The sequence below is a fragment of the Mauremys reevesii genome, linkage group 5 (genome assembly GCF_016161935.1).
Source record: "Mauremys reevesii isolate NIE-2019 linkage group 5, ASM1616193v1, whole genome shotgun sequence".
In the NCBI taxonomy this organism is placed as follows: domain Eukaryota; kingdom Metazoa; phylum Chordata; order Testudines; family Geoemydidae; genus Mauremys; species Mauremys reevesii.
The window spans coordinates 9561974-9578616 of NC_052627.1; the positions used below are offsets into that span (position 1 = coordinate 9561974).

The following is a 16643-nucleotide window of genomic DNA, read 5'->3' on the forward strand; positions in this document are numbered from 1 at the left end:
GCAGTAATGGCAGCCATGATGTCATTAAATTTTGCCACCACTAGGGCCATACCAGGGGTTACCCGGTTAAACTCCCTATAGTCTATGGTGAGACACCATGTCTTCTTGTCAGCCTTCATCACCAGCCAAATAGGTTAGTTGCACGGGCTTTCCACTTCAACCAGTACCTTCTGTTGCACTAGTGCCTCGACTGTTGCTTTTAAGCTCTCTGCGGCTTCTGCAGGGTACCTATACTGTTTCAGGGGCCATATATCAGGTCCATCGATGCGCACCTTTGCATGTACGTGCGCGCACTGCCATTTGTTGCTTGCAAAGGTTCCAAGGTGTTTCTGGACTATATGGTTAACATCGGTCACCGACTGAGATATGACAAGCCCTTCAGGGGCCTTTAAAGCAGATATCCTGTGGGAGTCTGGTATGACACGGTTCTGTTCACCCTTGCCTCTTACAATCAGCTGTCTGTTGGGGAGATCTACAACTATGTCCAGACTCTTCAGATCAATCCCTAAAATCCCGTCTGTCAGGCAATCTTTGGATCCCAAAGGTAGCCTGAATGGTAATTGCTGTTAACGTACATAATATAGGCACTGTAAATGGAACAGAGCAACAGCCTGCCTTGTTCTAAATTGATGTAAATTAACTGGCACTTTAACGGGGGAACCGGGCGGGGTCAGCCCCTTCACAAAAGGTCGGGGATGCTGCTGGTTGCTGGTTCCCGTGGGTCTTCCTGTGTCCAACTAACTTTTCCAGTAACTTGTTGGTTGACAACCCCTCTATGTCTTCCTTGCATTCAAACTGAAGCAAAGTTTTATTTCTAAACAGTTGTTTTGCCATTTAGCTTACAGTTTCCTTCTCTCCCCTTTCCCTCGAGGATGCAAAGAGGGGAACAGCCTGCCTAGGCCTGTCCATGCAGCCTACCCAGCCCCACCTGCGGACAGAGCGGGACCCCGTGCACCAAATTCTGCACCTAAAAAATCTGCACACAATATTTTAAAATTCTGCAAATTTTATTTGTCAAAATAACACTATATAATTGAAACTGGTGTGATCATTTTGGTAATTTATTTCAAAATACCTGTCAGCAAATATGTCTATAACAACAGATACAACCACACAAATTCCCCCAGGAGTAGAGAGGTAAAGAAAACCCTGCAACAACCTACTTCCTGCTTCTCTGCCCCCTCCACCCTGCCAGAGACCATCGGGGAGGCATGGGGGGGGTCAGACACACCCACTTTTCCCCAAAGTCCAGCCATGCCCCCCAGCTCAGACGCTCAGACCACCTCCCCCACCAGAGGCCAGCTGTGCCCTCCCTCCCCCCAGAGCCCAGGGAGCCAGCAGCAGAAACAGCCTGACGCTGAGTCCCAGGCCCGCAGAGGCTCCCGCAGGGGAACGCTCCCAGCCCCTAGTGGCGGCCAACATCTCTGCAGCCCATTTCCGGGGGGGGGGGGGCGGGGCGGGCGCTACCCGCACATCAACGTCTGCGAACTCCGGCCTCGCGCAGTACCCCCGGGAGCAGCTCCGGGGGGGGGGGGGGCTGCGAGCCCTGGGGCTTGGCCGGTACCCGCCGCTCACGCCTCTGCGCTGAGGCTCGAACAGCCCCAACTCTCCCGCCCCCGGCCCAGCCGCCCCTCCAGCACCGCTCCCGGCGGGGCACGCGGGCGGCGCAGACACACCAGCCCGGCGCAAGATGGCGGCGGCGGAGGGCGCCCTGTAGAGTCACGTGCTAGGGCCTGCCTCACCTGATGTCCCGGAGCCCTTCCGGGCGGCCTCTACGCGATGAGGTCACACGCAGTCCGCATTGTGACGCCAGAAGCGTAAACAAAGCGGTGCATGGTGGGAGGGGGATTGTTTCGCGCAGGAAGCAGCCTCCATCTTAGGGGCTCCCTAGCCAGAGGTTCGGCGGCGCGGCCCGGCCCGGCCTGCAGCGGGACCCCGCAGCCCTGTCTCTTTCCGCGCCCGCCTCTGCAGCGCGCCCCAGCGCCCCGCCCCGCGCCCCAGCGTCCCACCTCGCCGGCGCTGTGAGCAGAGCGCGAGGCGGCCGGCCCTGAGGGGAGGCGGCGGGATGGCGGCGGACAGCCGGGAGGAGAAAGGTAGCGGGCAGCACCGGGGGCGGAGCCTCGCTGCCCTGCGTGGGGAGGGGCCCTTACGGGAAGGGTGGATGGTTGGGGGTCGGCTGCCCTGCGGGGGCGGACAGGAGGTGGGGACTGGCGGGGCGGAGGATTGGTGGGGAGGGGTTGGTGGGGGCACTGGCTGTGGGGGGGGAGGGGTTGGGGGGGGCACTGGCTGCGGGGGGAGGGGTCAGTTGCCCTCTACGGGTGGGGGAGGGACTGGCTGAGGGGCTCAGTTGTCCTGTGGGGGATGTAGGGGATGCGGTGGGACTAGCTTGGGGGGTCAGCTGCCCTGCGGTGGGAGGGGAGATTTTCATTTTGGTTTTACCAGAATAAATTTAACTAATTACAAAAATCGTTCATAATTTTCTTCTGAAGTGTCAACTGTATTCCAGGGATGAAGGAACTGCATGTAGATCTATGCGTGAAATCCTTGGGTGGGCTGTATACATAATTTGCTCTATTAGACTTGTTTACAGGTCTGTTGCATCTTAGGTGCATTTAAAATGCGCGATTTCAGCTTTACTCCGTTGGCAAAAACAATAAAGAAAAAAAACAAAAGGGGAGAAAAATAATTTAAATACTGTTTCTGTAGCGCAGGCGATTCCGCCCACCATTACACTCAATGTAATTTTGACTATACGTGATTTTCGTTTTACGTGCTGACTGCGGAACGTAACCCCAGCGTAAGATGAGACAGACCTGTAATGTGTTACTGCCCTGAGGTTGAAATAGCCACTACTTTAACCTTTATTTGTACTGTATGCACGTCAGATTACCCCATCATGCAGTGATGCCTTGGAGGGGAAGGGGGCAGCCATTGCTCTGCATGCCCTTGTTTACTTGTGGCCCCTTAGAGACTAACAAATTTATTTGAGCATAAGCTTTTGTGGGCTACATCTGAAGAAATGGGCTGTAGCCCACGAAAGCTTATGCTCAAATAAATTTTTTATAGACTATCAGGGTTGGAAGGGACCTCAGGAGGTCATCTTGTCCAACCCCCTGCTCAAAGCAGGACCAATCCCCAGACAGATTTTTGCCCCAGATCCCTAAATGGCCCCCTCAAGGATTGAACTCACAACCCTGGGTTTAGCAGGCCACTGCTCAAACCACTGAGCTATCCCGCCTCCCTTTGTTAGTCTCTAAGGTGCCACAAGTACTCCTGTTCTTTTTGCGGCTTCAGACTAACACGGCTGCTACTCTGAAACCTAACACAGTACTGTACTATATTTGTTGTTTGTTTGTTTGTTTTTGTCTCTGCTGCTGCCTGATTGTGTACTTCTGGTTCTAAATGAGGTGGTTGACTGATCAGTTCATAATTCTGATGTTTGTAACTCTTGGGGTTTTCCTATACGCAGTATACCAAAGGGAACAGTCCTGTGGTTGGCAGAATTAGCTAGGTACTCAACCCAGCCTTTTCTCTCTCTAACTTCCTTAGTGTTGCTCAAAGGATGAGCATGGCTATACAAAGTGATGGTAATGACAATGAGACCATAGCTACATGTGCATGTTAGTACTACTTACTACATCGCATTCAGACATCAAAAGGGAATTGTGAGCTTTGTCTCCAGTCGTGCCATCTCCTCTGGTGTCTGTCTGCTTCTTTGCCTTTTGGAACCAATACTGCAATGATAGTTCCAAGTGCTCTGATGATGCTTACTGCCATGTGCATGTGTACTTGCTGATATAGTATGTAAAAAGTTATATTGCCAGGTTAATATATTCCCTCGGTTTAGGAATTGTAAATGCAAGCTTTTATAAATTTCTCATAGCATTTGCAAACCAAATGTTACGGCAAATGTATGATAAGTGAAAAGGAAAATTGATAAATTTCATTTTTTACTGTTCAGTGCTGAGCAAAAAGCAAACATGTTGATGGTTTTTTTTTCTAGTTTTAATACTTTAGTACACAATTGGTAACATATGTAAGAATTATTTTTTTTAAAAGTATTAGTTTAACTAGGTCTTTAAACTGCAAGTCATGCATGGGTATACTGTAATAATAGCACTGGTAAGGTTATAAGTCTGATGCTCTGAGAATACTCAGCAGATACAAATTCTGTTATGGGTGGTATGTTCAGGTCCATTAACACTGGGAGGAGCTATTTAAACTGGATTGTGAAAACAATTAGGAGTCCTTGTGGCTCCTAGCCCACAAAAGCTTATGCACAAATAAATTTGTTCATCTCTAAGGTGCCACAAGGACTCCTCATTGTTCTTGCTGATGCAGAGTAACAGGACTACCACTCTGAAATCCGGATTGTGTACTGGTTGAGCATAACAGATCTGAATGTGTCAAAAACAAGCCTTAGCCCTGGTCTACCTTACAGAGTTAGGTTGACACAAGGCAGTTTACAGCGACCTAAATCTGTAAGTTTCTACACTAAAATCTTGCTTCTGCCAATGTAATTCTCTCCTATGCCGACTTAATAACTCGAGACGCAGTAGCGCTTAGGTAAACACAGTGTCAGTGTGATCACTGCATTGCTTACATTGAATGTTGCTGGCTTTCAGAAGCCATCACACAATGCCCCACACGGACAGTTAAATTGGTCCAAGCGCTCCTAGTTAGGACATGCACCACCAATGCATGGAACGTAGCGTGGACCCGTAAAAGCAACTTCATAATTGTGGTGGCTGTATGTCAATGTAACTTAGGTCAACATAATTTTGTAGTGTAGCCATATCCCTAGTCAAGTACCAAAAGGGTTATACCCCAGCTTACAACCATTATTGCTCATTCTCTGCCTACCAGTTACTACATACAAGGCCTGCAGCAATCACTATCTTAATAGCAGGGTTGCATGGGTTGGGGGAGCTTGCATATCCTAGGAGACAATAGCTAGAGCTATTGTTGGCTGATTATGTGATTTATGTAGATTGCTTTGATTGCATTATGTGCTTTTTAACTGTTCTCAGGGCTTCAAAGCAGTGTCCTGTACTAGGGCTGGTTGAAAGCTTGGTGCCATAGAAGTATCTGAAACATGTCTTAATACAACCTGAGCTAGTGGTGATTCTTATCAGTGGTACTACTTGTGGTTACTGAGGGTATGTCTACACTACGGGACTATTCCGAATTTGCATAAACTGGTTTTGTAAAACAGATTGTATAAAATCGAGTGCGCGCGGCCACACTAAACACATTAAATCGGTGGTGTGCGTCCACGGTCCGAGGCTAGCATCGACTTCTGGAGCGTTGCACTGTGGGTAGCTATTCCGTAGCTATCCCATAGTTCCCGCAGCCTCCCCCGCCCCTTGGAATTTCCGGGTTGAGATCCCAGTGCCTGATGGGGCAAAAATCATTGTCGCGGGTGGTTCTGGGTAAATGTCGTCAGTCACTCCTTCCTCTGGGAAAGCAACGGCAGACAAGCATTTCGCGCCTTTTTTCCCTGGATTGCCCTGGCAGATGCCATAGCATGTCAATCATGGAGCCTGTTTTGCCTTTTGTGACTGTCACCGTATGTGTACTAGATGCCGCTGACAGAGGCGATTCAGCAGCGCTACACAGCAGCATGCTTTTGCTTTTGCATGACAGCAGAGATGGTTACCAGCCATATTGTACCATCTACCAATCCATAAATTGGTAAAAAGATGAGCATGGCTACCAGTCGTTTTGCACCATTTGCTGCTGTCATAAGTGCCCCTGGCTGCTCTTAGCCAGGGGCGCAAAAAGTTAAAATTGGGAATGACTCCCAGAGTCAATCCCTCCTTTTGTTATCTAAAAATAGAATCAGTCCTGCCTAGAATATGGGCAAGTGTACTAGAGAACCACTGTATCAGAGAGCACAGCTGCTCTGTGTCAGATCCTGCAGAAATTATGAGCTGTATGCTATTCACAGGGGGTGCTCCTGCAACAACCCCACCTGTTGATTCCGTTCTTCCCCCAGCCTTCCTGGGCTACTGTAGCATTGTCCCCCCACTTGTGTGATGAAGTAATAAAGAATGCAGGAATAAGACACACTGACTTGTTAGTGAGAAATGAGTGGAAGGCAGCCTCCAGCTGCTATGATAGTCCAGACAGGACAGTAAGGAGTGTGGAGCAGAGGAGCCCAGCATCCCTCTGCTAGTCCAGGGGCAATTGAATCTTTTTTTTACACATGAAGGGTGGGGGCTGACAGAGCTCAGCCCCCTGTTGCTATGACGACGATGGTTATCAGCCATACTGCACCATCTACCAGGAAAAATTAGGGCCAGGCACCCTTGGTAGACCTCACCGATGCTAGTCTGCATGGTTACCAGTCCTTTTGCACTGCCCCATGTGCCAATAGGCTGATGATGAGGACGGGTACCAGTCGTATTGCACCATCAGCCACCCATGGCGGGGGGGAGCAAGGATGTTGGTGTTGAGTGCTGCAGCATCGGGTCTGTCTGCAGCATTCAGTAAAGATAGGGTGACATGTAAAAGAGTCAAGAGAGGATTGTTTTCCCTTTCATTTCTGGGGGTGGGTGGGGGGGTGCGTAAATTGCCGAGCTATGCCCTGACCCACCGCGGACACGGTGTTTGACCCTAGAAGCATTTGGAGCTCAGCCAAGAATGCAAATGCTTTTCGGAGACTGCAGGAACTGTGGGATAGCTTGAGTCCTCCAGTCCATGAGCGTCCATTTGATTCTTTGGCTTTCCATTACGCTTGTCACGCAGCAGTGCGCTGAGCCCCTGCTATGGCGTCTGTCTGGAGATTTTAAAAAAATGATTTTGAATTTCGTCTTCTGTAATGGAGCGCTGATAGAACAGATTTGCCTGCCCTTACAGCGATCACGTCCGCATGGTCCATGCGGGAGCTCTTTCTTTATTTTGATTTTTAACTGCATCGCCACACGTGCTGATCGGAGCTCCGTGCTGGGCAAACAGGAAATATTCAAAAGTTCGCGGGGCTTTTCCTGTCTACCTGGCCACTGCATCCGAGTTCAGATTGCTGTCCAGAGCGGTCAGTGGTGCACTGTGGGATACCGCCCGGAGGCCAATACCGTCGATCAGCGGCCACACTAACCCTAATCCGATATGGTAATACCGATACTAGCGCTACTCCTCTCGTTAGGGAGGAGTACAGAAACCGGTTTAAAGAGCCATTAAAATCGATATAAGGTGCCTCCTAGTGTGGACGGTTGTGGCATTAAATCGGTTTTACGCTCCTAAAACCGATTTAAATGCCTAGTGTAGACCAGGCTTGAGGCAGCTGGTGTCACCAGTTGCTTTGGCAGTGCTGGCTATCCCTCATACACATACGCATTGAGGTAGCACCATGTAATCGGTGGGTTGGGGAGCTCTGTTGAACAGAAGAAGTGCTCTTTGGCTGTTCGGGAAACTGGAGATTCAGAACAAATGTACATCCACAGAGGAAAAAGACAAGGAACACCCGTGGAAGATCAACCTTTCCACACATTTTAGAATAGATGACTAAAGTCACCAATTATAATTTGGTTCCTGTCCAGCCCTGGGGGTTTCCTGAAAGATCTAACTGTGGAACAATCACCCTTTAAGTTTGCAATACCCCTGTGCCCAGTTCTGAGCCAGTTGGTGAAGGAGTTGTGATAGCATTGTTTCTCCACTGTGGATATTGCTAAAGTGACGTAAGCAAAAATACAACTTGTTTGGGGATGCTGCTGCTTCACCACAAGCCTGATGGCAGTGCGCTATGGCCAGGGCTAAGATTTGAGACTTGCTGCTTGGCTTCCCTAGATTGAGAATTAAGATGCTAACATGTCCCTGGAAAATATTTTGTTGGGCTACAGTGGCAACAGATTTTATTGCAAACTACCTATTCTTTCTGGACAAAGCTCAGCTCAAGCTATGGAAGAGGGTGTGTACCGTTGGGGAAAAGCACAAAGAATTCTGACAGATTTTATGAGCACTTACACAAGCAGGTATGTGGTTCTCATGTCATTTGTTGGTAACAGCAGCAAGAACATCAGCCTTGGGCTTAGGTGCCTACAGAGACAAATGTCTGCTTCTGTCAGACTTTAATACACAGTAACTAGAGCTTGAGGACCTGCTGTGTGACATAGGGAGCTTCTTTGGCAAAAGGGTGTCTCAAATACTATAGCAAAGCTAGACTATATTTTCCTTTTCCACCCCTCCTACTCTAGAGGGCAAGTGCTTATACTAATGAGTTTGGATTCAGACATGTCCAGTAAGGACAGAATCAGAATGTGTGGATTCTTTTCCCTCAGAAATGGAAGAGTTGCAAGTCCCTGAACCCTAAACAGCAAAACCTCTGATTATTGTGCAGTTCAGAATCTTCTGAAACAGGCACACAGACTAGTTTTGGAGAGTAGGGCCCTTCTGATTCTGCTTGGCTCCTGATTGCCTCAAACACAGGAGTCCTCAGCATTATTTGGTAGGACTCTATGGTTTTTCCCCAAAACCTTCCCCAGACCATTTCCTTCAAGAATGCACTCAGTATCTTCTTGATGATGAGTGAGTACAGCAAATCTAGTCTTTTCTGGCAAAGACCTCCATAAAGCTTTCTACTGCCGAGGGAAAGAGGCAAGATATTTCCAGATACTTTCGGATGCAGGGCAGGTGTCAGGGATGTCTCCGTCACTTACTGTTGCATTCAAGGCACTGGTTGGTGTATGTCTCGCTAAAATTGACTGCATTTCTGCACTGAAATGGACAAAATTGTTTGCTGCCATTCTAAATATAAAGTTTGTATTATATTATCCTTTTTAGCACTTTTTTCACTGCTTTTGTTAGTCAATTAATTTCTGTTTTTGAAGATACACCTCTTTATTCGTTCATGTTCTGCAGAATGTATAGCAGTACTAGAGCACTCAATACTTGTAAGTGTATAGCACCACAGATCTCTTAGGTTCAAGAAAACACCTTAGTCATGTGTAAATGTACAGTAAGCACCACATAATTCGTAGTGTCAGTGAAAGTGTATAAAGGTAGAGGAGAACAGAATAATTCATTGGATGACAGGGGTGTAAGTATACACCAAGCCCTACACAATTCTTAACAGGCCCCAGAATTTCAGGGCTATGTAGAGCACACTCTGTCACATCACACTACTATGGCAGACTGTTAAAGTGCTCTTTCAAAGCCTCCCTCAACTTCAAAGCTCCACATTGAGCTCCTCTAATAGTCATTGTGTCTGGCAGCTCAAACTCACCAGACAGCTGCTCCTGTCTCTACCCTGGCAGCAGCTTTTCCCCCTTTGTCTCACAAATATTATGCAGGACACAACAGGCAGCTATCACTGTTGGGGTATTTCTCTCTCAAGATTGTATCACAGTGAATAAATAACACCAACATGCATTCAAAAGCACAACTGTCATTCAGCACCTGCTGAGCTGGTAGTTGAATCTTTCTTTGGTGTTGTCAAGGTGGCTGGTATATGGCTTCAGGAGCCAGAGGAGCATGTGGTATGATGGGTCCCTCAGGATTACTGCTGGTATTTCTACATCACCAGTCAGGAAAGGATGTCCCTGCTTGCAACTTTCTGAACAGTCCTGTGTTCTTAAAGTTGCAAGCACAATGCACCTTCCCTGACCAGCCCACACCGATATCAGTGAAACGTCCCAGGTGATCCACCAAGACTTGCACCCTTTCTGTTGATGTACTCTGTGGCAAGGTGGTGTTGCCAAAATAGGGGTAGGCATGCCGTTTGTTTGTCCCACCACAGTTCAGCAGCCCCATTGCTGCAAATTCAATCATGACGTCCTGCACATTGCGGAGAGTCACAGACCTGCATAGCAGGACATGATTAATGACCCTACACACTTGCATGAAAACCGCCCCCACTGAGGATTTTCCAACTCTCTAATGATTTCCCACTGACCAGTAGCAATCAGGCATTGCAAGTTTTCATAGTGCGATCATCACTCGCTCCTGAACTGTCTCATTTGTTGTTCATCCACTGGAGAGGTGAGCTCTGCACACAGATCCAGGAATGTGGCCTTCTGCATCCTAGAGTTCTGCAGCTACTTCTAGTCATCCCAAACCTTCATTGTGGTGTGATCCCACCAGTCAGTGTTCATTTCTTGGGCCCAGAATTGGTGCTCTGCCATCTGCAGCTGCTTCACGAATGCCACCAACAGCCTTGAATTGTTTTTCACTATGCCCATCAGCAGTCTGTCCTTGAAAAAAATCATCATGTTCCCCATTGTTGTGGTTCTTCCTGCATCTCTGATAATATTGGAGGATAATGTGTCCTGTATTTGCAACATTCATGAGACTATATCCAGCTGTGCAGACTTCATCCTTCAGTTAGGGGGTTGACAGTGCCATGTGGGTTTGTGGGATCTCTTTAAAATAAAAGTGTGAATTATGGGACAGAGAAAGTTGCATGCTGGGAACTTGACCCCAGCTCCCAGTGACCCCTTGATACTTTATTAGTCCACTCTGTTCAGACAGCCTCCCTTCTTGCTTAATTCCTGTAGAACTTTCAGAGCAAAAGGCTGTATTCCTGGTAGAGAAGCGTCTGGTGTCTGTGACCCCTGGCTAATGGAGTTCAAAACTGTGACCAGAGCATCATCAGAGTCTGAACAGACACTTCTTTTGCAGATTTTTACTTCTCTTCATGTAGGGCTCTCAAACAGGCCTTTGGCTCCTTGCCAGGATCTTTTGCATGTGTTTCCCTTAAGCACTTTTCCTTTGACAAGATAAGCCCTCCTGCCTTTCCCCAGTCTCCTTGACAGAGTCATTAAGTTCTACCATCTCCCTTTGCTGCTTTCCTTGGTTTGGAATTTTTGTTATTCGCATGCTTTGATGGCAGCATGCAGTTTCCATGAATTATGACTTGAAGTCCCATAATCCCTCTCTTTGGCAGAGACCTTATCACAGAAGTGAGCTGGACTTTGACCCTCATAAAGGTTGATGCTCTCACCTTGCAGCACTCTCAGGTTGAATTTGGTTGAGGCTTGAAGCTAAAGTCAAGGAGGAAATTGAAAAGCTGTAAAGTTTTCATTGATGTGTTAATGCATTCGTAAATTTAATGACATTATAAAAACTAATGCTGGTTACAAACACTTTCAGAGAATTTCTTTAAAATGGATTATTGTCAATAATATTTGTAATGTATGTATATTATTTTCAGATGGTGAACTGAATGTTCTGGATGACATTTTGACTGATGCTCCAGACCAAGATGATGAGCTGTATAATCCTGATAGTGAGCAAGATAAAAATGAGAAAAAGGGTATGTGGCTTTACTACTCAGATATCTTGCTAAAAAGTAGACAGCAAAATTTTACTGGGCAAGGTGATTAAAGTCTGCAAGGTGACAATATTCATAACCTGGGTAATGGAATCCCAAACGTTTTTTGTGCAACTGCGTTATAATGTAATCTGTGACCTTATGGACAAACATAATAAAGTAGGGCTTCTCTTTAGCTGACGATCACAGTGAATCTGGGTTTTCAGTAAATATAGCTGATATCTTACAAATTATTTTTTGGTCTAGTAAACTGAATACAGGAGTAGGAACAAGGAAGTCCTCTTTTCCAGTCCTTGCTCTGCTAGTAACTTTGTTTGGCCTTGCTCTTGTCACTTAGCCTTTCAGCATCAGTTTCTTGTCTTTCAATATGGAAAACACGAATGTGACTGGGAAGTTAAGGACTTAATATTTGTGAAATGCTATAAACTTGAAAGGTTAATTATTTTTAAGAGTGCTTTGGAACTGAAACTTCAAGACAGTAAAGCTGATTTTAAGGAGAAATACTATCAAATGTAAAAAAGTCTTCTGATCTGATGTGTAAAATAACTTTGAACTTGGTCTCTATTTAAGGGTCAAAAAGAAAAAGTGACAGGATGGAAAGTGCTGAAAGCAAAAGACAGAAGCCTTCTATGCATTCATCAAGGCAAATGATTCCAAAGCCGCCTAGCTCATCAGTTAGCAATAATAAAAGAATGGTGAGTACAAAAGGAAAGCCACTGTCGGAGTACAAGAATGAGGAATATCAGAGGTCTGATAGAAACAAGCGCCCAGATGATCGAAAGACCCGTATGTCAAGCAGCAGTTCAAGGGAACCATATAAAGGACAACTTGAAAAGACTTGCATGAGGAAAAGAGATGTTGACAGAAGGGCAAAGTCTTCCACACCAGATGGTTCTGAGGTAGTAAAAGTTATTGCAGCCTTAGAAATAAAACAATTTGAGGCTTTTATAAGGCACATTCTCTTAAGGCACTTTGTGCATCCAGACAATGTGTTGTATGACTGCTGATTGATTTTTCTCTTTGAACATCAGAGAATTAGGCACGACGTAGATAGAAGACTGAGCAGATCCAGCCATTCTTCTAAAGAAGAGGTGAACTCTGAGGAATACGGCTCAGAACATGAGACTGGCAGCAGCGGTTCCTCTGAGCAAGGGAACACAGAAAATGAGGAGGAAGGAATGGAAGAAGAGGAAGATGATGAAGGGGAGGAGGATGAAGAGGTAGAAGAAGAGGGGGAGGAGGAGGAAGAAGAATATGAACAAGATGAGAGAGATCAAAAGGAAGGAAATGACTATGACACACGAAGTGAAGCCAGTGATTCTGATTCTGAATCCGCATCCTTCACAGATGGGTCAGTCAGATCTGGTTCCGGCTCAGATGCTTCAGGTAGATTGCTTCTTATTATACTACTTGATATCTGATTTTTCTTACTTGTTGTAAATATACTGATATTTCAAGGTTGACTTCTTCTTTTTGACTTGTGCTAGTGAGGATTAGCTTTGACTTTGATCATCAGGTGATTTTTTGTTTTAAGTGAATTTTTACAGCAAGACAATATAATGGAACATTAGTACTAAGGCTTGCCTGGAAATAATGACTTTCCACTATACTAGGCTCAAATTGCTGTAGATGAACTGGATTTGGCTTTGCTGGTTTAACACTTACAGCTACTACAGGCAGTACTACTTGATACTTCTTATATAGATTCGCTTATGATTTATCTTTTAAAGTTGATGGCAAGAAGTTCAGTATAAATCTAGATGTGTGGCTGGGTGGAATAGTGAGGCTATTACCTTAGCAATTTCTCCAAAGGTGTGAGAGAGATAACATGGGTGGGTCTTGGTAAAAATGCATTTAGTGTTCTCATTCATTTTGAGAGAACACCACACAACTTGGAATGATGAGGAGTCCAGGATCAAAATAATTGGGGAAATAGGGACTTAAGAAAATTGCATTGTAACTGCCTGCACCATGCCTGGTTCTCGCTTTTTCTGCTAGTGTTTAATTTTCAGGAATATTAAATTCCTCTCAGAATTTAAGAATAAATTAAGCCCTTTTTATGGAGTGCTGCTAAATTTATTGACTACTTGGTTCTTTTGGTATAGACTAACTTGGAAGGTTGGATGAAATCTTGAAAAAGATCATATAATTTTGCTCAATGGAGAGATCACTTGATGGCATTTCTTTGTTTGATTTTGATGAGAAGAATACTTACAATCTTGTTAAAAAAAGGTTTCTGTCATGTAGCTTCCTTGTATTGAGAGCTTCATAGCTGGTCCTCCTGAGTAGTTTAGGCACAGGTGGGCCAGCCTTGGTATTTGGAGTTAGAGAGTGAAAACAGCCTAAAAAAATAAAAAGGTGTAGTAATTTTTTCCCCCAAGAAAAAAGTTTGAGGGATAATTTAACTTTTAGGGGAAAAGAGACCTATTGACAATGTTCCCCAGTGGGTTTTTTTATTTATTATTACTTCTATCACTTTTCTGAGTTTTCAGATACAGAGAGTAGCGTCACAACACAGTTCTCCTATTTGGTGTCACTGCAAATTTCTAAAGCATTGGAGAGAAGAACTAAAGCCGCCCCAAACCTAGTGAATCACTGCTGTATCTTAAACTTTGTATGGAACTTGCAGATTTCTTGCTGTTTACCTTTCCCTCATGAGCTACAAGTTTGAAAATTAGGGTAAATTATTGTACATGATTATTTGAGGAGGGACTTAGGACAGAAACCTAAATCTTGTTAGAACCATATACCCTTGTAGTTATCACAAATCACACTTGTCTGTTGCCAGTACTTTCATCCATTTTTGTCTTCCATGTGTGATATTTACAGTACTGCTTATCTTTGTTTTGGGATTTTTTAGATGAGAAAAAGAAGGAAAGGAAGAGAGCTAGAGGTATCTCTCCAATTGTTTTTGATAGAAGTGGAAGTTCTGCATCAGAATCATATGCAGGTATTTGTTTTCCTTTTACTGCCTGTCATGCTGACTTGTATCAAATCTTGAAATGTGAACACTGTAGAAATTTGTGGGGTATGCAGCTTAATATTTTAATTGTTAATTTTGTATTGACTTTCGGCATGTTCTGTGTGGATAATTTTGGGGAAGTAGGCTTTCTTGTTACTTTTAATGCTATTCTGTTGCTTAAGTGGAATTTTCACTTTTTTAAAAAACTTGGAAGATGATGATTCAGTGACTAGTTTTCTGAGTAGGAAACTGTTCAAACAAAAACAACCAAAACAACCCAAAAAACTAAAACAAAACACTCGTGCACATTGAGCAGTATTTTTGTGTGTGTGGGTGCGCGCCAGGAGGAATAATTTGTCATGAATGAAAATTGTATGTGACAAGGCTGTAGAAATTGTATCTTATTTCTATCAAGGCTCAATCTGAACAAATGTACTTTGGCTAAACACAGGTTCAGAAAAGAAGCATGAGAAATTATCATCTTCCGTTCGTGCTGTCCAAAAAGGTATCATTTAAATTTGAATTTTTAATGCATGCCCCATCACAAGCCATTGTCTCTGTCCATTCATTATGTTATGTCGAAGTGGTAATGTTCCGATATAACAATCTGAATACTTGATTTGTGAGTGTAAACAGTGATGCATCTCCATTCTGATTTATTTTTGCATGTCATTAGAGGTGCAAAAAACATGTCAATTCTTTGCTTGTTGCAGGAGCAGCAAAGTAGCAATGAGATGCTTTTACTTGAAAAGGGGAATGTATTTAACAGTACTCTATTCAACAATGCCTGATGCAAATGTTTCACATTACCTATCCTGGCGCTGTAAGCTGGGATACAAGTATATCGGAACATCACTAGGCTATGTTTGATTTTTATCTGAAGTTAAGTTTTAATTTTTATTTTATTTTTTTAAATAAAAGCTTGGCATTGCGTGCTCTTTGGCATAGATTTCAAGGTTGCAGCTGGGGGTGGAAGGTTTTAACTCTTGATTTAGGTAGGGGTTGGGAGGGCCTTAAAATAAACACCCACTACCTAGTGGAAATAATTTTTAAAAGTTTAAACTTGAGCTTATTTAAAATTTGTTTTTCAGACCAAACCAGTAAACTTAAATATATTCTCCAAGATGCAAGATTTTTTCTCATCAAGAGTAACAACCATGAAAATGTCTCACTTGCCAAAGCTAAGGTACGTCAAACTTTTCCTGAAACTGATTTTTTTATCATGAAGCTTAGTACAGAAAGGGACTGACACTCAAGCCCATATTATTTCCTGTGCCAAAATTGCAAACCTGTTTTTAGCTTCCTAATTCTCAAATTGTAGCTGCTGTGGCACCAACACAAATTAGAGCAGCTCGTTGACTGCTCTTAACTTATGCCAGCAGGCTGTAATTACTAACGACTGTATGCCAGATGAGAATTAGAGTGTAGTTTTTATGTACCACTGAGACGCCTCCTATATCAAGAGGGCAGTTGGTGATGGATGGCATGGCAGCAGGCCCAGCCAACTTTATGCCACCTGAGTTATTCTCTTCCCTTGCCAGGGGTATCTCAGCTGGGAAGCTTCAGCCAGATTCTGGCCTCTAAATATACCTCTTTCAGTACATGGTGAGAGTTTGATCTGTATGTAATTCCAAGTAAAACAAACGAAAAACTGAGTGCCTGAGTTGATGTCTGTTACTCCTGTGACAAGATCCTCTTAATATTAAATTTTGGCAAAAGAAAAATTTAGGTTATTGTAGTAAAGAATCAGTTTAATGTTTGTGTATTCATATGTCTAGATAATACTTACTCCTGTCTTGAGTGCAGGGTACTGGACTAGATGACCTCTTGAGGTCCCTTCCAGTCCTATGATTCTGTGTTTTGGAGTATGGTCATGTAGGAAGTCAGTCAGGAAAATAAGGACCATCATTTGAAGAAGAACTTCTATCTGTATTGCACTGGGGGTTATATGCATGCACCGAGCACTTTGAGCTGAAGCTTTTGAAAGTAGTAGTGTCTGCTGGTCCACGTGCGCCCTTGCCTCTGCCTCATAGTGTCAACCAAGGCAATAAAAGGGCCGGGCATAACGACTGCACCCTTAGTTCCTTCTCACCGCCACATGGTCTGAGTTGGAGCCATCTATCTCCTGTCTCTTGTGATGCATTTTCCTAAATACAGAAAAAAGACTGTTTTACTCTTACATATAGTTAGGGGGAGGGATAGCTCAGTGGTTTGAGCAGTGGCCTGCTAAACCCAGGGTTATGAGTTCAGTCCTTGAGGGGGCCATCTGGGGATCTGGGGCAAAAATCTGTCTGGGGATTGGTCTTGCTTTGAGCAGGGGGTTGGACTAGGTCTCCTGAGGTCCCTTCCAACCCTGATATTCTATGATTCTATTGCTGTGGCAGATTTAGTGTTAGAAGTAGTTTTTAGGAT

General features: G+C 44.6%; 1 protein-coding gene across 3 annotated transcripts in view; it reads left to right on the forward strand.

Annotated features, from left to right (window-relative positions):
* The first annotated feature begins 1791 nt into the window (after positions 1-1791).
* The window catches only part of YTHDC1 (YTH domain containing 1), a 35795-nt gene continuing 20943 nt past the window's right edge, over positions 1792-16643 (forward strand). Inside the window, exons 1-7 of one of the 3 annotated variants that reach the window (XM_039540349.1) lie at positions 1792-2093; positions 11150-11251; positions 11840-12168; positions 12301-12655; positions 14130-14219; positions 14683-14736; positions 15323-15417. In XM_039540349.1, the coding sequence (XP_039396283.1) occupies positions 2066-2093; positions 11150-11251; positions 11840-12168; positions 12301-12655; positions 14130-14219; positions 14683-14736; positions 15323-15417 (1053 nt within the window). In that variant the 5' untranslated portion in view covers positions 1792-2065. The remainder of the gene's footprint in view (positions 2094-11149; positions 11252-11839; positions 12169-12300; positions 12656-14129; positions 14220-14682; positions 14737-15322; positions 15418-16643) is intronic. The other 2 variants (XM_039540347.1, XM_039540348.1) reach the window with 2 other exon arrangements.